At 41.2% G+C, this 27,841-nt stretch overlaps 1 protein-coding gene across 1 annotated transcript; it reads left to right on the forward strand.

Annotated features, from left to right (window-relative positions):
* Positions 1–2,550: 2,550 nt before the first annotated feature.
* On the forward strand, positions 2,551–27,840 carry sugt1 (SGT1 homolog, MIS12 kinetochore complex assembly cochaperone). The gene is made up of 13 exons (XM_080459099.1): positions 2,551–2,686; positions 2,785–2,833; positions 5,008–5,098; positions 5,316–5,385; positions 6,402–6,472; positions 8,210–8,263; positions 9,375–9,403; positions 9,617–9,639; positions 9,832–9,928; positions 11,247–11,354; positions 19,991–20,081; positions 20,981–21,153; positions 27,008–27,840. The coding sequence occupies exons 1-13, from the start codon at positions 2,673–2,675 to the stop codon at positions 27,107–27,109; spliced, it is 972 nt and encodes a 323-aa protein (XP_080315225.1). The 5' UTR covers positions 2,551–2,672; the 3' UTR covers positions 27,110–27,840.
* The last annotated feature ends 1 nt before the right edge of the window (position 27,841 follows it).

The raw sequence follows: 27,841 nt of genomic DNA on the forward strand, positions 1-27,841 counted from the left end.
TTTTGGAGCGTTTGCTCTCTGATACATCTTTAACTTTGCCAGCGAATGGTGGGCGACCAACAAAGTTGTTATGTTTAAGAAGGTTATGTTTTCATCTGCGTGTATTCATTTATACATCGGCTTGTATGTATGAGTTTTACCAACTTTTTTTCAAAAATTACTGACCCGAATTGCATAAAACTTTCAGGGATGATTTGTCATCATCCAAGCACCAATCAATTAGGTTTTGGGATGTTAACAGCTAATCATTTCGGAATAACATAAAACATGCCCTTGTAACCGTCACAAAGTTTTATTGTGCCAATTACACTCACAACATATTTTGATTGAAGTATCTAGTACATGTCTGTTGATACTTTGTCCTGATTTGTTTGAAAATCATAATTGGGGGGAAAAAAGTATAACAATTGGTGATTAAATACATGAGGGACATCAAAAGAAAAACAATGGACAAGATATTAAAACCAGTGAGCTATACAGGCAGACCAAAATTAAAACAGGATGTGCTTTCTGATCAAAGAAACTGAGAAGAGGATGAAGGCTCAGATGGTCTTAGTTTCCACACGCAGGTCAGTCCAGAGTCTCGGTGCTTTTGACAGTAAAAAGCACAATACTTTTTAATTAACAGCGCGCTCTGGAGATGACAGGAGAGGCCTGCTTTACTAAAACTGCAAAGAATGTAAGAAATTCAATGATGTATATGTCCAATGAAATGTAAAGTGATCCTTTACAAATCAAGTAGCCAATGTAGTGAGGCCAAAACAAAGGATATCTGACCATAGATCATAAGACCGATTTAAAATGTTGATGGAGAGAGGAGGTAAATGCATCAACAATCATTTCTATGAAATCAATAGCAATATTTCTGAGAAAAATATATTAAAAGAACAATAATCTAGGGCTCAATGCCAGAAGGGGCCTCTTTATATAGGTGTATGCTTTCCTTGTGTGTCTGGGTTTCTTCAGGGTCCTTCAGTTCCTTCACTCTAGAAATATGTTTGTTAGGTTAATTGATAACAGCAAATTGCCTGTAGGAATGTGTGATTGTGTCTCGCCATGTTTGCCCTACACTACGGACTGTTGACCAGTCCGTAGTGTACTCTGCCCTGGCCCATAGTCACCTGGGATCCACACCAGTGTGTTGAAAGCCTGAAATTGGACTAAGGATATCAACATTATATCATTATGTATATTAATCAGAACAAACTTATTGTATTACTTTTTTTAAACATGAATTTATGTTTAAAAAAAAAACATACACAGGTAAGAATAACAAATGAAAAAGGTTCCCAATACACATGTGGCTTCAGGGGATCAGGGTTTTTTCTATGGCTAATTAAGATGCTGAAGGTGTTGTTTGCAGGATGAATTTCAATTACCATCAATGTAGTGGCACTACTGCTTTTTCCCAGCTACTGTATACTGTAGAATTGAAACAGAAACAGGTATTTTCCTTTAATCTGACTCTGTGGCATTGTTTTATCAGCCACAACAAAACAGTCTATTTAAAAGGACAAATAGGTCGATTTAAATAAGCTCTGTCGTGTGTGGTTAAGAAAACTCACTCCAGGTTAATGTTGGAGGTTTGAGTTTCATGTCCATTTAAAACATTTTTTGTTTCTGTTCCATCCCAATTGTTAATATAAACACAGTGGTTCTGCCTCTCAGTTCTCTGGTCTGATTCCAGACTTTGGAGCTTTTCTGAAGGAACTTTGCTTGTGTAGGGGATTTCTTGGTCGGGAGACTTACACCCATGCATAATTGGTGTGGTATCTCTAAATTGACTTTGAGGGTGTGGTTGTATTTCTTTCTGTGTCGCCTGTGATGAACTGCCAACCTGCCCAGGACATATTGAATCATACACAAATACAGAAAATGTGTTTCATTGTCATTGGATTTGACTCCATTCCCCCACATTGTATGAAGCAAGGAACAGAAATCCGATGGATGGATGGATGGATGGATGGATGGATGGATGGATGGATGGATGGATGGATGGATGGATGGACGGACAGGGGTTGTCATATTATGCATGTTTAAAAAAATATAGACAGTAGTTTAGTTAGTGTGTATGAATAACTGGATCAAGTATGGTGTCAACACGCCCTGAAAAAAATTATTCATTAAAGGTTTATTAAAGTGTCAAATAGTCTTGGGCAAAAAGACATCTCAGATTTACTTGTAGAATATGGAACGTCCAGACTCCTGAGGTCCTCAGGAAGAGGTTTACTGAGTGAAGCAGTTTTTAGTTATTACACTGCTCAACTGGAAAACAAACTTCCCGAACACTTGAGGATTGCTTACACACTCACTACTTTTAAATCAGCCCTTAAAACACTAATATCTAATCAGGCTTTCAATCGAACAACCACTTCTTCCTTTTTTTTTTTTTTAACCTTTATCTTAATAAAGCTTTGAATCTCCTTTTAACTTCCTCCTCATCGCCTTGTTGTACTCTTTTTCCTTGTAATTTTCCCTCCCTGGGAAGTGTTCTGCGTGGGTTGACGGTGAGTCCTCCGGGTCTGCAGGGGGCGCTGCTCAGCCTGGAACCCGCTGCACTCGGATGTTGACTGTTGGTCTGCGGGGTTCGAACAGTGGCTCCTGCTGCTCTCACGTTTCATCTAGAACTTTCGCGTCACTCCAGAAAAGACATTCACACCTGCTTCAAGCCCATGGCAGCCCAACGGCAAGTCAAACTAAACCAATATTCGAGCTTTTACCCTGTTTTAACACGTTTATTTCCATTGAGCCAGTTAACGTTTGCTCTTTCTGCTCTCGCTTTAGCAGCTTCTCTGATGGCTTCATTGACGAAGATCCACTGAAAGCTGTGGAGGTAAATACAGATAAACAAACAGCTTTTCTTACTCCTTTAGTAATTATCACATTACTGTGGCATATATGTGATCAGATGCGTTATTACGGACCATGCTCGTGTTATTTTGATGTTAGCACATACTAAGCAGTTTAGCCTTCGCTCCATGCTAATAGCACAAATAAACAACGTCTTGTCTGTAAACTGTAAACAAAACCAACATCGCTCTGACTGCCACCGGATTGTTGTCTCTTAGTATCATTTTAACTGCAAAAGGTGTTTTCATTTTGACGTTATTTCTGGTAAGCGTTAGCTTTATGGAATTTGTCGTTACGATTAACGTTGATATCTACCATCTAAATCCTGCTTACGTCACAAACATCCTCTTTTAAGTTGCTAGTTTGACTTATACACACAGTAGACTTTGGAATCTGTTGTTGCAGTTTAGTTCCGATGTGTTTACCCTGAACTGTTGCTATGACACTCCAACCAAGCTAAATATCACCTGAACTGTGCAGATTTGCCGGATTATAGTTTCAGTTTCTATGTTCCCCTGCTAAAACAGTCTAAACCTAGAAATGTGTCAGAGTTAGAGGAAAGACTTTCATACAACACGTGTTTTGTTTTAAGATGGCATGCTTTAAAGGAAACAGGAAATGGACCTCCCATTGTGGTAACCTAAAGTTCAAAGGGACTTTTTTTTTTTTAAGAGATTGTTGTTTGTCAAACCAAACATTTACACATTATTCATAGGCATTGTATTCAAGATGTTAGAAAATAACATTTGGACAGACTTACAGGATTGCGTTAGGTTACATAGTGTTTCATATACATTACGTGTAATTGGTCCCACCACAAATTCTTGGTATATGTACATATTTGTTGATCTGAACCCTGCTGTGATCGATTTGTTAGTGCATCAGTGTTGTGGAAGCTTGAACAATGTCATCTGAATTCTGATGTGCGTAAAACAAGCAGACTGAGCTTATTTTAAAAGCACAGCAAATTTCGATTGCCACGAATGTATTACAAAACATCGCAGCAACTGTTTTGACACCTTAGTACAGTTGGGTCATCCGCTACAGCGGAAAATGTCACTACAGTGGCTCTGCTTGCATCCTATTCCATTTAGTCAAATACACAGCTTTGCTGTGAAGGTTGTGCTGTGAAATGTACACTTACAAGCCATTTCATTAGGAACCACTGTTCAACTACTCAGTAACACTAGTAGTTCATGGCAAACACATGGCAGCAACTATAATATATTGAAGTGCAGCTTTGCTTCACTCAGACTTACCAACATTGGACTATAGAAGATTGAGAAAAGTTGAATCTTGATTTCTTCTGCCACATTCAGATGTTAAAGTTAGAATTTTTCAGAGACATTATGAAAGCATGGATCTACAGGTCAGGATGCTGCTGGTGGGGTAATCGTTTGGGGGATATTTTCTTGGCAATCTGTGGTTCCCTTTGTAACATTTTATCTAATAGATTATTTTAAGATGGTGGGATAGACTGTTTGCATCACATGAAAGCTACTGGGTAATGCTGTCATGTCTATATAGACAAAACTCTGTGGGGAGTGTTTCCATCGCCTTGCTGAATCCATCCCACCAAAAATGAACAGAATTCTAATATGTTGTCGGCTTAATAATGTAAGGGTACAACTTAAACAAACGACTGATTATTCAGTTCAGTAAGTATGATTCAATTTTGCATTCTGAGGCAGATTTGTTTGTTCACATTTGTTTTCTATTTCAGGGCTTCTACCGGCAAATCTGTGTTTAATGTCAAGTCTGCAAAATTGTGGTCTTACAAAACCTGCGTGTATTTGATATTGGATAATGAAACTACCAGATTAACAGGAATTGCAGTTTAAAGTGTAAAGAGTGTGGACATTGGGATTGTGTTGTAAATTTGCAGAATAATAGACTGACTTTAAAAATGTTTGTTGTAATTGTCGGCAGTTTTGTTTTTCACCGACATCGCAAATAAAGACAAATGAGTCTAAACATAGATCAACAGGTGATGTGATAGCTCAATAAAGTTAAACACTGGTGGTCAGTTTTGCAAAAAAACACATCACTGCCCGCCTCTGTGTTGGCCTTTGTTTAGATTTATCCATAAAAGCACACATTTGTGAATTTAAATGGTACGATAAGCTGTCAATGTAAGAACTTTCTCTTTCCTTTCAGGCTCTTAATGAGGCCTTGCAAACGGAGTCTGACAATGCTGAGTGGTTTTGTCAGCGTGCCTATGCCCACATACTTCTAAAAAACTACAGCTGTAAGTCCACTTTGTATATTTGATAACACTCTATAGATTCATTCAACAATATTCAAATATTATCTGTTAGTTCTCGAAATAGATCGTTTAGGAATAATGATTGTAATAAAGACTGAATTACCTACCTATTACCGGTATATTTTATTTTATTATTTGTGGCTGCAAGAACATGCATTGTGTAATAATATGGGATTTGTTTGTTTGTTTTTATTTACAGGTGCGGCTGACGATGCTAAGAAAGCACAACAGTTAAAACCCAGCCTTCCCTTTGCTTTCATGCGAACAGGGTTTGTATACGCTCTCTCTCTTTCTTTATACTTTATAGACCGGTGGTGACAAACATAAGGCCTGTGGGCCAAAACGGGCCTGCAAGACACTCCAACCGAGCCCACCAAGCAAATATTAAGAAATTCAAAGAAAAAAAGAAAAAAAAGTGACACTGCTGTGAAAGCGAGCAAACTAGCCCTAACCTGAAAGCCTTGCTGTCAGGGTGAGTTTGTAAAACCACCCATAATGCAACAGTGATATGAGAAGGTTTTGTATTTCACTGTATTTTGTACCAAAGGGTTTTGTTAAAAGTGGCGTCATGTTGACATTGTAGTAATTGTTTTTGCGAAAATATGAACCTTTTCCTCACGTTTACCCTGCGACACAACTAAGAACAACTTACTATTTTAAAGGTCATCATGACAGTATTTTACCTGCATGCGGCTCCTGAACTGAAATGTGTCTGACTCCCCCGCTATAGACAAGCACATTACAAAGTAAATCTATACATTTTGGCGTCACTTGACGCAAATGCCAAAATAAAATGTGTCTATGTTCATCAGTGCTGTTTGTGAGTAATAGACCAAACAGATTTATCTAACTTAGTGTATGTACCGCTTTGGTACAAATTAAAGTGCCTCAGAGAAGATGACACGGTGATAATATAATGAAACAATATTGTTTTGACGAGACAAGAATGATTTTAAAGTATGTTTAAGATAAACAAATTAAAACGTTAAAGATAAGTGAGCAAACATTTTATTAAACAGTTTTTCTGTTTCAAGGCTTTTGCTCTGTGCTGTGCGTGCTTTTTAATATGTTTTATTGATAGATCTTTATATCTGAATCACCTTTTCTTTGTAGTGTAAAAACTTATTCCCACATAACAACAAAGGCGATCCACAGGAAGCGTTTCAACGTCTTGCTTTAACAAGGAGCGCGATTCCAACCCTGTGTGTCAGAAGAGATCACTTCTATTTTTCCTAAGATGGTCTGACGCAAATGTGTGTGGCATGTTGTTGTTGCCCATCTGCAGAATAGCAGAGTACCACCTGAACAACTACGAGTCAGCACATGCAGCCTTCACTCAGGGACACCAACTGGATGGTGAGTACAAACCATTTTGGCCTCAAGTACCGACTCCATAATCCCACCCTTTACCAACTCCTGTTCGCAGCGGCAGTCTGTCTGCTTGACTTTGTTCTCTGAATACATTGCTGCTCTTGTGTCGCTCAGTTTTAAGGATTCGATGCAGTTATTTTTGCATTAACGTTGACCTTGAATACGCACCGTGATGACTGTGACGGAGGTATCGTAAAAGCGTGTCTTTTATCAAGAGCCTTCCGCTTTACGACATCAGTGAGCGTTTTATATTCAAGTGCATCTTGCGTGCCCGCATATATTCAACCCGTCAAAAATATTTGACTACATTTCGATGCTCAGGGGTTCTTCGTCCGTTCAACATTACTTGAAAATTGCTGAACAGCTTTTTCATCTTCTTGTAATGTGTGCAGAAGCATGCATTAAAGGCAGTTAACATCACTTCAACTTCATTTTCAGCACATCCACTGAAGCTAAATGCAATTGAATGTCAAAACTTATCTAGATTATAGTGCAGTTTTTTTTTAATTCCAGGAGGAATAAACTTTTCATGGCTCTCGTCACACTGTTGTTTATCCTGTAGTTGTGTCTCATCCTTACTTACCTTCTCATCTTTGCTGCCTGCAGAACGCTGGAACCGTATAAAACCATTGGCAGGAGATTAAGTGGCGTCAGCTTTGTATGTCTTTGTAAACAAAACAAGTATCTGCTCATAGGATGAACAGCATTACTCTTGATTGTGGTCCCATTTGTATATCTGAAAAAAAAAAGCTTTTTGGGGGATGACATCACATTTCTGATATACTACAGAACACAAGTGAAACATTAAAAGGATAAAAATGAACAGAAAACCAGGAGAGATGTCATTTTCATATGTCAAACAAATCAGACAGAAACATAAATGGGATGAAATGGTTTGTTGGATTTGCACTTTACCATCAGGTAACATTCAGAAAGACAATTAAATTGTTTATCTCACTTCCTTTTTTTGACTTTAGTTTTTCAGTTACCAATTGTTACATACAAGTTGGATGTTGTAGGAACAAATCTATCAGTAGATTGAAATTATCAGTATCTCTTCTTGAATAAGTTCATTACTGTATGAATGCGTTACTGCGTGTCAAGTCTCGTCGTAATTGTATGAGTTGGTGGCTTTGTTCTTTTCTGAGTTACGTCATTCTGAACAGAACGAGATAGAACCAAGGCATGATTCTGGAGTTGTTGTGCGTTTGTTCCTCGTAGAACAAGCTCTCATTCGGATACCACACGACTGTACTGTGTCCTTTAGTAGAGCAGTGTTGGCAAGTGTCCCAAAATGTTGAGGAATAAGTCGGTGGATTTGAGTCACTAATAAATCTGACGGGATGGCGGAAAAAGGTCAAAAGATTAAAAAAATGACCAGTGCTTTATAGTTTTTTTTCCTCTTGTTTTTGTCTCTCTTTCGACTGCTTCAATGATCTACTGCAATGTTCCTTTTCACACCTAGAAACTACATCTGCTCATAATCCTGCAAGTAATTTCTGTTTTAGAAGAAATCCCATTAAATTAAATACCTTCAGTCTTCTCTAGCACTTAGTCAGGGCACTTTAGGCTTGAGTAACACCTCACTGGTGATTTAACGTCTTCACTGAAATTGCTAATTGGGCCGAGATGTGTTTCTGAGCGCTGCATATTTTTGCAGGGAGAGAGAAAAAAAAAAAAGGAGAGGAAAATACATGTAAGCACATTTCTTCTTCTTCGCAGATTCTGACAAATCTTTTGAGGTCTGGATCAAGCGCTGCGAGGAGATGATGGGTGGTAAGTAGCTCACTCAAATGCAATGTATGTGTTTTCTTTTTAATTGGACAAGCCTTACTGTTTGCTCGAATTTTTGTTTCCGAAATAATAAATATTGCATACCCATCTCGGGTTTAGTTTTAGGATTACTGGCAAGCCCCCTGCCATATATACTACTTGCTCCCCCACTTTCAAAAACCGAGATAAATGTTCCAGTCAGGGAGCAGATCAGTCCATCTGATCAAACAAATGAGCACGCACACACCCAGGAATCCACAGTGTGTGTTCACTGTGATGGAGGCAGAGCTGCTTAGTCCAATAAAAGATGCATGCTATGTCTGGGTGGTGTGTTTGCTGGGGATGCTTGGGCCCCCTGGATCATCTCAAGTAAACAAGAGCATGAGTTTTGACAAACACACTTCACACCCGCATGCACACGCACTCCCAGGAGCGGCATGATTCATCAGAGTTAACGTTACTGATGTTTGAAAGCCTCCGACGAGACCCACCCCCTTCATAAGCCCGCTCTCAGACAGCACGCGCAAGCACACAGTCAAATTGTTCACGCCCGCTCCGGCAGCAGTCGTCATTTCTTCTGGTGACAGCGTGTTTACCACCAACCAACACTCGTGGCACCTGGTTACTCTGTCACATGTGGCACCCCGTGTGTTTCAGATCAGACAAACACAGACACACGGCTTTTCTTTCCCTCCCCCCAGCAGAACAACCCTCCTCACCATTTCAAACGCGACCTCATTAAGACAACATTAACACGCCTCCTATCATCTCATCTCTCTCCCTCTCTCTCTCTCTCGCTCACACTCCCCGTGTGTGCTCCCTCTATGCAATGAAGTCAGTGAATAATGTATGATAGCATGCTGGTAAACGCTGTTTAGGCTTGCTTGGGCTCACAGGGATTTTAATGGGCGTGGATGGACCAGTAAACAAACTGGTGGCTAGGCTCAGAGCGAGTCTGTCAATATTGGGACACATCAGCCTGCTTTGGCTTATTTACACAAAAGTCTACATTGAGGCTTATCGCATCATAAGACATCACACTCGAGTTAGACTTGATGAGTTAAGAAGTGTGATTAAGACACTTTTTTTTTTTTTTCTCTCCCCTCCTCTCCAGATGAGACACAAAACAGCACCATCGACAGGGTGAGTTTCCCCTTAAGACCACCTGGGGGCATTGTTGCTCTCAACATCTCAGCAATACCTCATCCTGGTATATTGCTCTGTGGTAATAAAAAAAACAAAAAAACCTTACTTAGCTTCTTTGATCACTGTTGTTTTTCCTCACATTTGTGTCCTTTTGTGTTTTTTCCATATTCTTTCTCACAATGTATTTCTCGGGGTTAAATGACCTGATAGACGCCACCAGTTCCACCTGTGAAGTAAGTGTAGTTAATTTAAGGAAATACTATATAATTGTATTTTAATACTCTTTTTTTAAATTCTTGTTAATGATTGTCACTGCCCTTTTTTTTTCTTTACTGAATTACAATTTGGATTGTATTAAATTTTATTGTTATGACCCATAAGAGGTGAAAGTAAAATAACTCTTTATCCATGTGTGTTTGTGGCAGATATGACTGGTACCAAACAGAATCTCAAGTCATCGTCACAGTCATGGCAAAAAATGTTCCCAAGGACGGCGTGCATGTCAGCTTCGTGGAAAAAGAGGTACAAACACACTTAAAATCAGTCTCGAGGTGAAACGAGTCTGCATTCTCTATTTTTTTTTTTCCTCTCTGTGTGTTTGTGAGTGTGTGGAGCAGAGATGGTTTAGCTCTCGGGTGTTTCCTCAGGGGGGCCCATTAGATGGGTCTCATACACACGTACACAGTCACATACACACAGGCTCTCCCCACGGACCCAACTATGCCTCCAGTGGTGCCTTGTTAACATTGCCCCCAAAGTACAGATCTGAGAACAATTTACCCTCCCCTGCTTCTCCCACCTCCTAATTGTCTGTAGATGGAAGGCATAACTGATCTAGGACCGGCTGCAGACCCCTCCAGGGACAGATGCTTCTTTCTGTCTCTTTTTTTTTTTTTTGTCTTTTTCTTGCAGGCTTTCCACTTTTCTATCACCCCTCTCTGAGGGGTAACTGCAGGGCACCCCAGGGAACGGTTTTGTCTTCCCTAATAGAATAACACACCAAGATTTTACCCCATTTCAAAAGAAATAGTTCACTTGCTTCCAATCACACAGTCACTTGTTAAGCTCCCTCTCTAGTGCAATGCACAGATGGGTTCATATATTTTTACTAGGTCAGTATCAACAAAAGAAATTAAAGATAAAAGGCAGTGCTTCCATTATTTTCCCTGGTGACGGAGTGTGCAGCAGATGTATACCATGAAAAAAATTAATATTAAAGCTTTGATAGTTTTGTACAAATGCCCAAAAGCAACTGAACTTTCGAAGCTTTTATCCCTGTTAAACTGCTTCTTACATTCATTTTATTCCAAATCAGAAATTCCATTTTTAGTGAATTTTGTATGTGAATTAGCTGAGATGCACTGTTTTTTGCACTTGAAAGCGCAAATATTTCTATTATATAAGAGTATTGCTTTTGCACTGTCTGTAGCAGTTATGGGCGATATGGGCCGTTGCTGAAGCCATGCCCCTTTAAACCAGCAAGCCACCCACCCACTCAGTCAAAGTGAGTGACAAGCTGTTAGGAGCTGTCTGAACCCCCCCACCCACCCATCGTCTCATCACTGGTCACTGAGTGGCTGAAGGGGACAGGGCGAGGATACTCCAGCCACTTCACATGACAATTCTCATGTCGACACCGTCGCCCCTTCCTCACTCACTTATTCATTTTTGTTGTTCTTTGTTGTGTTTTCTGAGTTTGTTTATATTAGAATAAAAAAATAACTATTTCAACAGCATGGTAATTCGAAACATTACTTAGTGTTTATATGTTCTGATACTGACTTGATATTATTATTGGGGTTTTTTTTGGGCTAAAAACAGTTGCGTGTCTCATTTTTAGGTCCGTGCCACAATCCAGCTAGCATCAGGGGAAGACTACAACCTCAACCTCAACTTGCTGCACTCGATTGTTCCCCAACAGAGCAACTTCAAGATCCTCACCACCAAGGTATCCCTTTTAATTATTTTTGTGGAGTTAACATGCTGCAAAAACCTCTAATCCAAAGATCCCTCCTGCCCTGCTCAAGGTTTTTCTACAGCTTCTTAATGAGACGGGTCACATGTATTGGGTATCTCTAAATGATGGAAAAGTTAGAAGATTTCATATTGCCTCTGTCATGGATTCATGGAGTCACAGGGAATCCACACAATGAGTTTCATAACCTGACTCACACGTACTGTAGTATTAGATAGTGTGTTTTAGATGTTTTCTTTTCCCCGCAGCACGCCGCTGTGGCAGAAAATAAATCTGTTTACCACTTTACATCTTTGCTGAGCGGAAAAAAAACATAAACAAGGAAGAAACAACATTTTTAGGTCATGGGAAAGCTTCAGCGAAGTTTTGAAAGTCAAAAAGAAGTCATTGGATTTCACTCCGAATCATGCGGAGCCCCGTGCATTTCCCTGCCGTGCCAGGCAGCCGGCTATTAAACATGCCAGTGGACATGTTTATGTGGCCATAAAGAATATATGACGTAGTAATATTACTCGCTCGGGAAATGTGGCCTCTGGTTTTATCAAAGAGCTTCAGACGATACGTTTCTGTGTGTTCTGGCTTTTATTGTCCGAGGAGCTCATCATTAATTACTTTTCATAGACTTTGTTCAGAAAGTTAATAAATCCAGCGGAAGTGATCATAATAAAAAGGCAAAAGGAGAAAACCATGCTGATGCCGTTTTAAGCGGCTTACTGTAACAGTGACTGATCATTACTAGGGTTACTACTCGTGAGATCAACATCTTAATCTCTTCCGTGATTTAAAGAAGTACTGTCACTACCTATAATTCCTTAATACCAGTAAATCTGACTGGAGCTGGAGTAGAAACGAGAAAATCCACCCTCGCTGTATACCATGCGGCTCCTGTGGAGACGATCGCACAGTTCATCCCAGCAGCTGCAGGAGATTCACACATGCACAAATCTACACACACACAAATACACACTTGCGAGGGATGTTCTCACCAAGAGTTCCTCAACACTGTTAAAGGTGATTACGGACCTAATGAGTAGGAAGGGCACTATTTTTTTTTTTACTTTAGACTAATTAGTGAGTATTATAGCGGATGTGGTTTAATGAGTTTGCTGGCAAAGTGTGTGCTGATTCAGGGTTTAGACAACTGTCAGGCTTCAGGCAGAAGATCAAGCACTGTGTTTTTATGTTGTTTCTTTTTAATTAATTACAGGTAAATAATGTTTTCTAAATCATCGATTGTTTAAAATATAGAGCCTCATAAATTAAAAAAACAAACAAAAACGTGGTTTGTCTGTATTCCTTCTGTTGGTGCCTTATATATATATATATATATATAATTTGTCTTTGTAGATTTGAGAAAAGGAATTAACTTTTATCTTCATAGTGTCACTTATGTAAAAAAAAAAAAGATGGCATTTATTTGCGACATCATTTAACAAAACCTTCAGATTTGAATTTAAATGCATGTTTTAACTTCAAGACATGTTCCTGTTCTTTGTATTATTAATTCCTGCTCTTAAGTACTGAAAGGTAATTGTTCTTGTGGTGGTCTTGATTTGAACAACTCTAACTTTATTGCTTGGAGAATATCAGAATTTTCAGAGCCAAAAATAATTTCTGGAGGAGGCAGATGACCTTTATGGGCAATGGAGGAAAGAAAAAGGCTTTTTAATGTACACGACCCGCCCACATAAATGAAGAGGAATAAAGTCATGCTTGTGAAGTATATTATAAGAGTACCAAAGGTAAATTTAGTCATCTGCATAACATAGATCAGGAATGGCAACGGTGATTATTATAAGTCTATATGAAAAGTATGGAAACTAATTTAATGAAAATGACTGGTTGCATTTGTTTAATTTTAAAACGCATGCATCCGTTTTATGTTTTGGTATGATTTCAATTGATCCCTTGTTCAGATGTGATCCTACCGATGCATATGAAAGCATTCATTTACTCATTTTTGGAATTGGACCACCAGTTGCTCCCGTCTGATAGTAACAGAACTAATGAGACCTGATGCAGTTTCGCTTGATCGATACGCTCTTCTTCCAGCTTGGTGAAGACGAACCACAATATTCTAGCCTTTATTCATTCGGTGCAACATAAAGCTCAGTTTTTATCTAGTTCAGGTCTTTTCATGGCTGCTTTTCAGACGAGGAATTTTTGTTCACGCAAGGTGACTGTTGCAAATTGCATGACCTTGAATGAAGTGAGCAAATGCTGAGAGACATGCAACCAGTTTGCATGATCTTTCCTGAAATGGGCGGATGGATGATGGATATGCACTTTTTAAGTTGACGTGCTAAGTTCTAACTAAGGCTTAATTGCTCTCTCAGAAAATTACAGTAAATATCTTTGTTGAAAAATGGCATCGATAGTTTCTTTTCTTTACAGGTAGTGGAATGTGTGCATTCTTTTACAGAGTGATCTTTTCAGGAATGTCACAATGTATACAGAGCTCCTCCACCTTCTCTATATACTCCGAAGAGGCTTGAAGACCGTTTCGACTGTATGCAGCCTTTAATACATCCATGGTCACGTCTGCTTTCTGCAGCCTTCAAGAGATTGATTAAAGTAAACCTGTATACGCCCCCGTTATGCACTCTTATATACACTCGCCGGCTCCTTCATTAGGTGCATTTTTTCAATCTAATATTGTCCAGTACATCAGCTCCGCCATAAATTTTACTTCCACAAAGGTTCATTTTTCTCTCAGACTGTCAGAGAGAGTTCTGTTCATATTTGCTGAAGTGCTGGACTGCATCGTATCGAGAAGGGGTTCTAATTTCCTGCCCCTCTCCGTGTACCTCAAACACGGCTGGAAATAACAATGAAGAACCTTTTGGTCAGTCTCGAGAAAAATTAGACATGGTCAGTGAGCGTGTTTGTGTGAAGAAGCAGAAAAGAAAGAATAGTGTGCAGCAAAAAGTAAGCTTTTGAATCGATGCTGAAAATCTGTCTGAGCTGGGCAAAAGCCATGAGATAGCTATTTTAGTTAATTTTACAGCAAGGCCACCAGAGGGTTTAAAGGCCAGCATGTGATTATCGGTGCTGAATACATACTGTGCGGTGTCAAAGCAGCAAAAAGTGGTCGAGAAATTTGATTTGTAGAGTTGCATAACCTGACATCTATGTTTGCGTACATTATATCCACTGGCTACAGCGTGCTGAGTTGAGGCTGACCTGCACAGAAACTGCCCCCTCTCAAAAAAACACTTCCTCTCACTCACTTTCTCACTTTTCCATGGCAACAGCAGACACTGCATACCAGAGGTGCACGTGGGTTGCAGCTTAAACAAGGACTCAGTCTTAGAGAGTCCGCAGCTAAAGATGGTCCTAGATTCCTTCTCGGCTCTCCACTTTGACTGTCTGCCTTTTTTTTTTTCTTTCTATCTTGGCATTTATCCTCATTTATTGTCATGTATTTGTTTTGTAAATCTCTTCATAGCCCCCCCCCCCAGACACACACACACACACACTTACACAAGATAAAACATAATCTTTCTTTCAGACTGTGTTCCGCTGATATAAGCACAAACACCTACCTCTAGGATAACAAGAGAGAGTGTTGAAACCCTCCTCCTCGCCCACAAAGCCATGACTGTTCCCTGGTCCAGTGGGCTCCTCGGGTACACATGGCCCTTACACACACACACACACACACACACACACACGGTTTCATTTGCAACTGCTGCATTCAAAGGCTGAAAATTACTTGAAACTCCAAGCCATTTATAAACTCTACAGGTGAAATGTGTGGGCACATATGCACAACAGCGTGAGGGACCCCGACAAGCTGAGTAGCGTTCTCTGAAGCGTGTCTCATTAAAATATTCTAAATCCGCTTCGTGTTTTTGAAGCCAAGAAGCCACTGGGGGATAAAAACATTCAAATGAACAACAGCATCAGCAAATCAAGTTTCTCTAGATTGGCATGCATCCCTAATGAGAAGTTTAAAAAAAAAAGTACATTGCCCTCAGTGTTGTTGGTTCTCAACCAATGTCGGTGTGTCTGTCTCTCCCTGTAACAGGCTGCCCTGCACTCCTTGCTCCACAGTGTTTACGCTTCATCTCCTCTCTGCCTTTAAGGACAACTTAGTAAGGGGAAGCTAAGCTAGGTGTGAGCGTGAATGAATGTACACCACACGCACACGCACACACACACACACACACACACACACACACACACACACACACACACACACACACACACACACACACACACAATGCCAACAAACCAAAAACACACAAATATGTAAAAGAACACAGAGGCTGAACACTAATCTTTCAACACACTTTTGCCATTTAAACTAAGCATTTGCCGTTTGTGTGAGGGTGTGTGTGTGTGTGTGTGTGCGCACGCGTGCACGCGTGCACGCGCGGCATCCCTCAGCACATTATCGTCAGCTCGACCTCCTCCTGTCCTCCATCACGACAAACATTCCAACCGCAGGGGTCACCGCGACAACGGGGAGCCAATTACACACCAGTGTGTTTGATCAGAACAGACGGCTGATGCACACTCACACACACACACACACACACACACACACACACACACACACACACACACACACACACACACACACACGCGCACTCAACACAGTTTTGAATCTTCGCTCGCGCCTTCATTCAGCTCCAAACTCATCTCTTTTCGGCAAATAGCTAAAGTGGCGTCTCCCCTCTTTAATTTGCATGCCTGTCAACGTCTAAGAATGTTTATGTGTATTTCATTTATGTGTCTTTTGAGCTGAGTTTGTTTTGAAATCCGCAGGCATCTGGAAAAAGAGGGCGAAGATTCAGGGTGAGGAGTCGTGGCAGGGTGGGGGCGGTGGACGGGGGGGTACAAACGCATCTGACAAGCGACACGGGACCCCAGTGCCCCTCTGTAAAGTGTGTGTGTGTGTGTGTGTGTGTGTGTGTGTGTGTGTGTGTGTGTGTGTGTGTGTGTGTGTGTGTGTGTGTGTGTGTGTGTGTGTGTGTGTGTGTGTGTGTGTGTGTGTGTGTGTGTGTGTCTGTGAGTGTGTGTGTGTGTGTGTGTTGCAGTATTGCATAGTCCAGCCTGCCCCTGGGGTCCGGTGGGTGGTGGTCCCTGATTGTGGCTCCGCTGTCACATCCCTTTACGAGCCATCGCTTCTCCTGTCACACACACACACAGAGACACACACAGAGAAATGCACACACGGCGCCGGGCCTGCCATGTCCCTTAAAAGCCAGGAAACACAGATGTGGCAGCAGATTAAAGTTGTATGGCCCAGGAGCAGGCATAGAAGCACACACACTTTGACACACACACACTGAAAGCCTCGGCTTGAATTCTGTCACACTTAGCGCCACAAAAATATTCCCGACAGTAAATGGCACCTGCGGCACTGGCTGGTAATATTAAGGTGATAACAGCTAATTTGCTTGATCTTTGGTCTGTTGTCAGGCTTTGTCTTCGCTTCAGACTTTCAGTGGAGCGCAACGCCACAGTCACACCTTCTTCTCCAGAGAGATCAGCAAGCTAAGATTACTTTAAAATGAATATGTATTGTAATATGTTAGTATTTTAACTGTCTCTTGAACCCTTACCTACCTTTTGCCTGGCTCCTGAATCTCCTGAGCCCTAACCAAATAAACCAATGACAGAGGAACTAATATATGCAGCAGTTGTCCAACGGGTAAACTCTCCCTTGACAATCATTTTTGTATGCATTGTGGTTTTATGGTTGTCAAATTGTCAGAAAATGTGCAATGAGTAAGTCCTTCAGCCCCTTCTGTCAAGAAAATGTTGGCTTTCAATATCTGGCAACTCTTTCATTTTGTGGTTTGAAGATATTGAGAGGCTCATTTTAAAATTGTGTGACATACTGGTGTTCTGGGCTGTGAATGGCACCAATGCAATGACGAGGATGTACATGCAGAGCTTTATTTCTCTGCCCGTATGTGTTTCTATTTTCTAGATATCATAAGTGATCTGGGATTCATGTCTCCAAAAACTGCGCATGCCAAATCCTGTCAGTGGTGACAGGATTGAAATAAAAGGTTTCCATTTAAAAAAAAGAAAGAAAATCGAAACACATGATGTAAAAGACAAAAGATCTGAAAGAAATCTGATGTAACTTCATCAAAGTTACAAGCACTGCTGCGAAAGCCATGTTATGCATAACAGCAACTATCGGTATGTCAGCACTTTGATTCATACACACGTCTTCAAAGCACCATGAGACCACTAACGGCTCAGAAAAGCAGTTGTGCCCTGGCTCCTGGTGCAACTGTCAAAAAAACCAAAGATTTAATATGCTGTGGGGAGCTGTCTTAAAAACCAAAATCAATTTGTCAAACACCAACTGCTTTGATGAGCAGGGATGACACCTACCTGATCAGCAAACGTTAATAAATCACCATAAGCAAAGAAACGTCCACTCGATCACTAAAAACTCTGTGGGTTTATGGCGAGGCCATCGTTCATATCGTCTCAGCCTTGTTTTGCAAAGAACTGAGGATTAAACGTAATTGGAAACATGAAATATAACACTGATGTGTAAAAAGCCTGTCAGAGGAACAAATAATGATCTGCCCTGCTTGAGAAAAAAAAAACCCAAAACAGTGCCGTAGTTTATAGACAAGTGCATCCAAAATCGATCCAGAATCCACGAGGGAGCTGATCTGTTGAATACATTATCTGAAGCCTACAATGAAGAGTTTCAGCACTCTGCCGGTGAAGCTTGCAGCAGAACTATTCCCAAGTCACTGCAACTGACTTCAAGAGAAAAAAAGAAAGAAAAAAAAAAAAAGGAAACTGATAATTGCCAATATGTTGACCATATCCATCACGTGGGACCCTGCATATGTTTTTCTTTCATTTGCTTATTCTACAGTGCAAGACGTCCAGTGTGCACTACAGTAATATGATCCCGATGTTAAATATCACCAAAGATCACAGATTCCCGGCTCTTGGTTTTAACTGAATGATCAAAGGATGACATTCTACAGTGGGCTTGATTATATGCCGATAAGTGAGATATGCTGCGGAACAGCCACTTAGAGTTTTCGTAAAAAAAATGTTGTTTTTTACCTTTAACTATTCATGGGGAAAAATAAGATCTTACCTAATACGGTTCCTAATGTCGCATGCTTATTTTAAGATCATTTCAGTTTGACTGTAGCGTCACATAAAAACAAGTTCATGCTTACACACAATCACCTGAAGGCAAAAGTGCGTTGTGTTTCAATGGTGGTAAGGAGTTATACGTCTCACATTGGCAATGAAATGTTTAAATTATGATAAAAACAAAAACAGAGCACAGTTGTGTCAGTAGGAACGAACATGGGGAAGTGAAGAGTTGAATAAAACGAAGGCGTTGTCGTCGTGGGCCAAAGTGTGTGTTAAGGTCAAATCGTTTCCAAAGGTCGTGACATGCATTCTCTTCATTCTCATATTAGGAAAATGTAAATAGATTTAAGGTCTAGCTCAACAGCCTCTTATGCACATGCCAGTAGCACAGAGGTTTTCTTTAAAATTGAGCCAGCAGAACTGAAATAAACTCAAAATGTGACCGTATGCACAAACTGGTGGGGGGGGCAACGTGACACTGTGAACATGAATTATTTCGGCTGTAACCGGTATTCTCAGCAGAGATCGTCTGTTTTTAGGTCTCCGGTCCTTCGCAGGTGAGCCAAAAAGTTAATTTCGGACACTGCACAGATGCCTCGCTGTGCTCAAGGCGCTTTGTGGAGCAGAAAGCGCTGACACATACACAAGTGATCTATCAGTGTGCCGCTACTCGCAACAGCTCATCACCTCAGTGGAGAAGCTAGCAGCGATCATACTGTCTTATTTCCCTCAATCTGCTCTCCTCACTCACGCTTCACTCGGTGCCAGTCAGCGTCTCTGCTTCCCCGTCCCTAACCTTGTCTACCTCTCGGTTCCCCTCTTCTGGCACCCTCATAAATGAATCATCACATCGCCCAGCAGAGCAGAAATGTTCCTTAATTGCACCGACATCACCAGCTCTGTCTTTCTCATGTGCACATATCAAACACACATACATCGTTAATGGGTGGTGTGTGTGCGACACACACACACACACACACACACACGCACGCTGCTCCTTGCTCGCATGTTTTGCTGCTCTGCACGCTGTCATTGCAGCTCAGTGTTAAGAGCATGTGTCCATATCCTCTCTCCCCTCATTGTTTTCCTCCTCTACCATGTTCTCCTGGTGTAATGATTTGGATCAGATGCTGCTGTGTGGAATTAGGATCTCCCGCCCTCCTCCCCCTCGCGCTCCGTCTCTCACACTGGCCCTCTGGCTGACAGGCATCTCGTTAGTGCAGTATGTCTGTCAGTGAGGGTTGAGATTGAGCTGTGCCCCCGCATATCCCTGATGTCTCTCTCTCTCCCATTACACGCGCGCACACACACACACTTGCAGGATAAGTTGACGATGGCTCCGAACAAGACAAGTCTCTCTGGCCTCAATAATGATCTGATGTCCTTTCCTTCAAGACCCCACTCTAATGGAAGCGTTATTTTTGTCCCACGTACCAGAGACAATCTTTTTGTTAAACGCTTCCCTTTTTCTGTTCCCCCTCCTGATTTCTCCTCCCCTTCTCCTCTGTCAGGTGGAGATCAAGATGAAGAAGATGGATGGCATCAGATGGGAGAAGCTGGAGGGAGAAGGACAGGAGCCCAACATCAAACACTTCAATCCTCGTCAGTCCACAGCTTTGGCATTTACACTCTTTCCTCAAACTATTCTCCTGTCTGTGCTCTCATCACTCCTTCTATCCCCTGTTCCCTTAACCTTTTTCTTATTTCTCTCTCTCTCTCCCCTTCTCCAAAGATCAATATAAGCTCCTGTTTGTCTGTTCTGCACTAAAATGAGAGTGGGCAGTCAAGCTCTGCTAGAGTCTTTCATTAGTCTGACGGAGAAAGTAGGCAGGGAGAGGGAAAGGTATGACAACAAAATATGACTCAGTATTTTAGCCCACACATTCCTATTACTGACAGGATTAATTACTTATGTAAGTGTGTATGTGTGTGTGGAAGGGGGAGTGAAAGTGGGCAGCCAAACTATTTTTTTCCCCCCCGGCTCACACTCCAGGATGCCCTGCTTATTAAAGGCTGCTAATAACTCGGACTGCTCTTCCATTTAAACATGATATTTGACGTTTGATTTTTATGGGATTGCATTGTGGTATGTCCACACTTGGCCTCATTATGTCTGCCGTCTGTCTGTTGCTGTATTTATGTAAATCTGCATCTGCATTACATATCCCTACTCTCCTTTTGCATCCCTTGTTGGGGATTATAGCAGCTGTTTAGCATCTAGAAAATATAGAAATCATGTCACAATGTGATTCTTGGCCAATTTCAGTTTAGTTGCAGATTGCGGGAAATTAATTCAAACCTGTCAGTTATATTTGGGTGGTTTCATTCACTGGTAAAAGTCCAATCTGTTTATCACACTGTGTTAGAAACGCTGCCTTGTTTGTTTCAGCTTTTTCACCGTCACTGAGAAGCCCGCTCACTTCTTCCTAATCATCGCCTCCGCACGCTCAAAAAACCTCCCCGAATTGAAACTCTGAATACATGTTTCCTTCGTCTCTCAGATCAATACCCTACTTCATCCCACCACACCGGCAAGTGGGACAAGATGGTGGTCGACCTAAGCGAGGAAGAAAAAAATGAGAAGCTGGAGGGAGACGCGGCACTCAACAAGCTCTTCCAGCAAATCTACTCCGACGGCACAGACGAGGTCAAACGAGCCATGAACAAATCCTTTGTGAGTATTACATTTAGCAGACGTGCAACTTCTTTCACGTTGGAAAGCACTGATAATTTCAGTACAGCAGCCTGTTCATTAGGCGTCTCTTTGCTCAGTTCGCTAAAGAAATTGTGGTATTTTTCAACTTTCAGCTTATTGAGTACGCCTGGAGCCTGACTGTAGTTAGGATTTTAAAGTCCAGATAATTGTCTCATATATTAAGGCTTTTCTCTGGAACATATGAACAAGCTAAATCGTGATTACGTCTGTATAACCAGATCAGAGGATGGCTGTTGCTTTTCATTACTAATATTAGAATTTTGCAGCGAAACCTTTAAAAAATTAATCACAGTATATTCAATTCAATCCCATTATTATTTATATAGCATCAATTGCCACATAGCCATGGTACTTTTATAGATCACAACTCAGCAAGAGAGCAAGAAAGTTCAAAGAGCGAGAGAGAGCAGAGAGAAGGAAGAACAGACTACAGGAGAGAGTCATGTTATTGACATGCAACTAGTGCATCAAACAAGGTCTAAACCTAAAGCAGCACTTCTTGAAAATGGCCCAAAGTGACCTGAGCCAGTCCTCACTAGAATCTTAAAGCCTGATCTTTAATGTAGAGACTGTGTTCACTGCCCTAACTGAACCTGAGCTGGTTCCACCTGAGAAGAGCCTAATAGCTGAATGCTCTGGCAGAATGCAGCATAACACTCATCTTCAACTGATCCGTTACTTCCACCTCATCTTTGCGTCCAGCGTTGACCTTGTAAAATAGTAATGTCACACAGGAGCATATTCTCTGCTGTCAATCTCACCAATGTAGCATTTTAATGCCTTTCAAATATTTTTTATTTTTTTCCTGGTCAACTTTTTCTTTTATATGTTCTTTTTGCAACTAAAAATAATGGATAACATCACCCAAAAAACATCTCATCTGTACCTTTTAGAGTTTCATTGTGCTGTGGACTGAGCGTTGCTTTACAACGAGAAGACTTCAGTTTTCTGCTTTTCTGTTTTGGAGTCTCCATTCCGTTGTTCAGGTTCAGGTTATTCAGGTTCAGTTGTGGTACTTTGGTTTCTGCATAAAGTTCAAATACCTTTAGATCAGGCGCGACTGCAGCCATTAGTGAGTGTTTAAAATGCTCGAAAAGGAAAATATTTTATTTGAATATTTCAACCTTGCAGCAGCACCACCGCGCTTATTTACCCAGCACTTGATATTCAGTGCACACAAAGGTTTGTGCATGTGTTGCTGGTGACGTTTGTGCTTATCTGTGTAGTGACTAATCAGTCGTAAGGCTTCAGAAGTCGCTGGCTCTGGAGATTATTGGAGTGACGCTGTGATATTTTCACAGCATACAGAAGCAGGACTGAAAAGTGTCTCACAGGCTGCAGGAGCAGGGAGGCTTGTGTTGAGTTTGAGGGTCGGCTTTTTCATGCAAGTAGAAGAGTGCAAAAACTCTGCTCCTCCTTTGACTTGGCACTAAAAGTATTCCACGTTCTGTAAGGGTTCAGATTGTGCAGATGAAGGAGAAGCTATTTTCATCAGTTGGGCTTCTGTTTGAGAGGGACTCTGAGTCACTGGTTTTGATGTGGTGAAGGCCTGAAGCAAAAATGCTTATTTTATTTAGAGTACTCTTCTGTGAGGCGCTGCTATGAGTCTTTTGAGTTCACGCAAGCATTTGATCAATCATTCTTTTATTGATACATAAGGAATTCCTTATTCTTTCTCTTCATAGGGCAGTTTTCTTCGGAGCTCATTGTGTCCTGAATTTTGTTTAGCGTATAGTTGGAGCAATCAGCTCAGGGTCTTTAATAATATCCCCAAAATATTTTTGGATCCCACGCTGTAGGGCTTTGAAGAGAGTTAAGACAAACTTTCAGATTTGCCTCCAGCCTTCTTTTAGCCTCTTTTGAGATGCTACTGATTCACTAGCAGCAAATGTCGAGATGATTCCCCATTGGAACGCAACAGCCACATGCATCACTTTCATATTCAGTTGGATTCTCCATTTCAGCTAAACTTGTAAAAACAGCACAACTCCAGCTTCCAGTGTCATGCAGCAGGAGCTTCGATTCACTGCTTTGTGCATCTAAGAGAGAGAGTGCTAAAGAGTCAGTAACACATCCCTCTTATGCCCAGAGTGGGGGTTGAACCCACAATCTACCGGTTCGTCGCCGCAAACTCACGTTGTATAACATGATGTTATATCATGCATCTACCACGTAATTAAGTCTCTTTTCAGACATAATAAACTAATTCAGAGCCTCCAGCTGCGTTCAAGTACAATATGCTGAAGTTAACAAAATATACTTGGCAGACACAAAGCAAATAGTGCTTCATCAGGGTTATATATCTGTTCACAACAGGGTTCAGTCTCAAGTGTTTCCCCGAAGAGACACGAGCCTAAAACTGTGACGTAAGAAGTTGAAGCGCTGTATCGATATCCTTGGTTGCTTTTCTCTGCGATCCCTCCGGAGCACGTATTTGTCTCCACAAATTGGTGGAAGGAACTCCACCCAGTGTTGCTGGGTCAAAAACCTGCTGTTTTCTTTTTTCGCGCCCCATGGTCTTCCTGCTGATTGTCCTTCAGAGCCAGTAAGGCGGACTGACTGAGTTTTCTCTTCGCTTCAGCAGCACTTGCGTTACTTGTTGAGGCCAGTTTGAGGGTTGCTGCACTACAGCTGATGCTGTAAATCATTGTCACAGTCTAGCACAGCAGCAACGTCTTTGAGATGAGTTATATTCTGAAGCATCATTAAGTTCAAACGTGTTTGAAAAATGTATTTAAAAAAAACAACAACAATCAAACAGCTGTTGTGAACACTTTGAAATACCGGTAATGGGGTGTGGACGTTCACGCATCCATAACAGTGCAGCTTTGCTAATCTACACACAGTTTTATAAACTGTCCACAATTTTCTAGTTTCCTCCGTCTATTCCTGACCCCGAATACAAGATGACCTCAACTTCTCGGACCGATTTCTCAGAGGGAAAACAAAAAAGGATGTGTTATACTCGGACCAATAGAGTGATTCTCAGAATGGCTATTTTTAACGGTTCTATTCTTCACGCTCTTTCTCGCCTCTTGAATTTTTAAGCTTAATGTTTTCCTTGTCATTATTTTCCACCGACATCTCAAGGTTTCTGTCGCAGTCTTGAATGATGGCACCTGAACCAGAGAAAATGGTCGGCTGGCTTCACAAATGGAATTGAGCAAGAGCTCGTCAGGCATTGACTGAGCTACCCGAGAGACTGAAACGGCACCTGTGATTTCTGCATTCCTTTGTTCGTCAGCTGGGGAGCTTTTTTTCTCCCCCCCCCCCCCCCCCACCGTGTATGTACAGGCTGTATACATCTTCAGTTTGTCACCGTGAACCCTCTCGCTGAACGTAAAGAATGTGTGGATACACCGAGCGAGCGGGAAAAAACATCAACTGGAAGAGAACAACAAACACAAACCTTTTATATACTGAGAGCCGAAAACCCACCTAGAGTAATTATCGCAGACTTTAAAAGGTCAAATACTTCCTGAGCCAGAATAAAAGAACCATCATCTCAGCCTAAAATGGTGACAGCTTGCATTAGTGAAGTGTTTTTCTTTCTCACTCATTAATTATGAATGTGGGTTTCTTTATTTTTGCACTAATGCGCTTTGTAACTGACATGGGGAGCCTTGGCTGGCGCTGTCACTTTGTTTTTCCTCTCCCGCACAAGTTATATTGCTTTTAATTTATGTTTTCAGTGACATAAAAATATTTAAATCAATATAATAGATAACGACAGCTGTAGTGATATCTGCAGTAATTATTAGACACAGCTGAGGCTGAAGGGAGTTGGTTTTGGAACTCAGAAGTCGATGTATTGATTAGAAATTGAGATTTAAAGACGAACGATTACCAGAGTTGTAACCAATCATTCCAATCAAAAATCCCTGAGACATTTTTAGTTCATACTCCAAATGCAAGAGAAAAGTCCAGAGGATTCTGAAAGTTAGGCGACTGTATTCGCCATCAACCTTTTAATATTTCTCTGATATTTAATAGCGATCCATCCTGTAGTTGTTCTTTCAGTGTAGAACAAAGTATTCTTTTATCAGGCAGACACAGTTAGTGGGGCTATAAATGTCCTGAAAATGCTTTAATTGCTTTCGAGGGGTTGTGTCACCTCTTTACCTGCCATGTGAAAAGATGACATTTGGCTGGAGCCAGCGTTGGTCTTTGCTCCCTCTTCAAATGTTAATGTGAGCTGGAGTTTGTTCATCAATAAAGGTGCATTCGGGCACTAAGAGAAGCTGAGTTTCCTCTCCTTTCTGTTGAACGGATTTTACGGCTTCATCATGACATTATTTGACTCGAAGAAACTCTTTCTGGTTGGTTTTAGACACCAGACGCATTCTGACCGTAATAACTGATGGATCCAAGTAAAAAATACTCCATTACTGTACTAAAGAAGAATGTTGAGGGTGGGTTTTTTTGGCTTTTGGCTTTTAAATGCTTCACTTGGCTGTGAGGACCAATCACAGTGGGAGAAGCCGGTGCAACCGCTGACGCAGTTTAGCTGATTAATTCACTCCAATTTTAGTCTCTTCATTTTCAGGATTAGAATGCATATTTCAGGACAAAGAAACCTTCTAAATATCAACCTTTATAAAAATAAAAAAAAGGGTGGACCATATATTTAGACCATTATGATGAATAAAAAGTAGTTCAAATGACGCAATAAAGTAGTTTTGTGTTTATTTTTAATGTATTTAATTGAAGCTTATTGGCATACCTGAATGCAGAGTTTAAAAAAACAAAAACTACTTTGATTTCTAAGTAGCTATTTTTAAAGGTCAAAGGTCAAAGGTCAAGAAACTAAACATATTTCATTCTATAAAGAATAATCAGTGATGTTGAGCAGCATTGGGTTCAATTTCAAGATCCACACTCCAAATCATTGCAACTTTTCTTATGGAACCCCTGAGGAAAATAAAACTGTCCACCCTTGACTGAGACTGAAGTGGCAAAGGAGTGTACTTTGCCCACAGCCTCACACACACACACACACACACACACACACATATATATACAAACATTCATTTGCTGTTTCATCTCATTACTTTTTCTTTTTTACCCGCAACGTCTTTATAGATCTCTACAGCGGAGGTGTTGAATGCGGCGCTTGCACAGTCAGCTTAATCCACAGTAGCAACAGCAGCCGTGAGAATTAAGACGCTGAATTCGGAGTCTGTAATTTCCCCTCACTGAAAGTCTGAGCTGAGAAAACAGTCGCCGTGCTGGTCTTTATTTACACCGCTGGGGTAATTTTAAGTGAAAGGTGTGCAACACATTCAGTGTTGACTGATGCGGCAGGAACAGATTGTCTATTTAATGAGCTTCCGTCTGTGTATTTTAAGTGTAAGGAAGGAAGTGTGTGTGTGTGATTACAATTAAATGTTGATTGATGATTGAAGTGTGTCAGCGTTCAGTGTTATTAGCGACATGATCTCCTGGCGCTGAAGCGCGACTTGGAAAGACGATTCGCCGCTGTTTCCCGAATACAAAGTAACGCTGCCGATGCTTTAACATTCATGTCGAGTACTCATATCTGCATTAGGCTTAAGCATCCCAGAGCATGTGACCTTTCGGGGAGTAAAGGTCGGTGTACAGTGAAATTGAATTCTCTGACTTTTCATCTTCTTCCCACAGCTGAGGAGTGGTGACCAGTCACCTTGATCATCAATACTTGATGAAAGCCAAAGATGCTGCAGTGAATTTATCTTAGCGATGAGAATTTTTAAGCAGATGGAAGATGTTTCGTAACTACTAATGAAAGGACGGATCATTCCACTGTCCTCATCTCTGCCTCCTCCCTTTGCAGATGGAGTCTGGTGGTACGGTCCTGAGCACCAACTGGACGGACGTAGGAAAGAGAAAAGTGGACATGAGCCCACCGGATGACGTCGAGTTCAAGAAGTACTAACCCCCCCTCCCACCCACCCCACCTCACCTCTGTTCCACATCAACTCTCTTCACATCTTTGCATCGGGTAGCTGTCTCTGAGATCCGCTCTGCTCGCTCGTCCACCTCCACCCTGTCTTGCCGCTCCAGTGTTTTCACTAAGTGCGGGGAGCTACAGAGTTCCCACGATCACTCAACAAAACCACAAATGGCCTCTCCTCCGCAATAACTCATGATCCGATGGAGTTGTTTAATTTGAATAATTTACACTATCTGATTCGTCTTTTTTTTTTTTTTTTTGAAAGGCCACTGGACTTGTAAGGAGACTATAGCCTGGGAATAAGGGGTGACTAACAGACCTGAAATGCTCCAACTCAACCCTTGGATCTAGATTTGTTTTTCTGTTGTTATTTTATGTCTTTTCTCAAAATGCCCTAAGACATTTAATATGAAGGGTGTTGTTTTTTTAATGACTGCCTGTTGTCAGCACCTGCACAAAAATGTAGAGTTGCTAAGAGTAAGAATATCTTTAATTGTTGACTCGTGATGCATTTTTCGGAATCACGGTTTCCTTTCCCGTATACTCGGTAAAAAAAAAACAAAAAAAGTCAGCCGCAATACTCTGAACTCTGACTTGCCTGGAATCCGTGTGACCCGTCAGCCGGTGGCGCCGCGCCAGCTGTTCCCTCAGTGTGACTCAAGCTTCAAGTGTAAATAAAAGATTTGTTGTTTGGCTCGCAAACTTTGTCTGGTG

Source organism: Lipophrys pholis, assembly GCF_963383615.2.
Source record: "Lipophrys pholis genome assembly, chromosome: 1".
In the NCBI taxonomy this organism is placed as follows: domain Eukaryota; kingdom Metazoa; phylum Chordata; class Actinopteri; order Blenniiformes; family Blenniidae; genus Lipophrys; species Lipophrys pholis.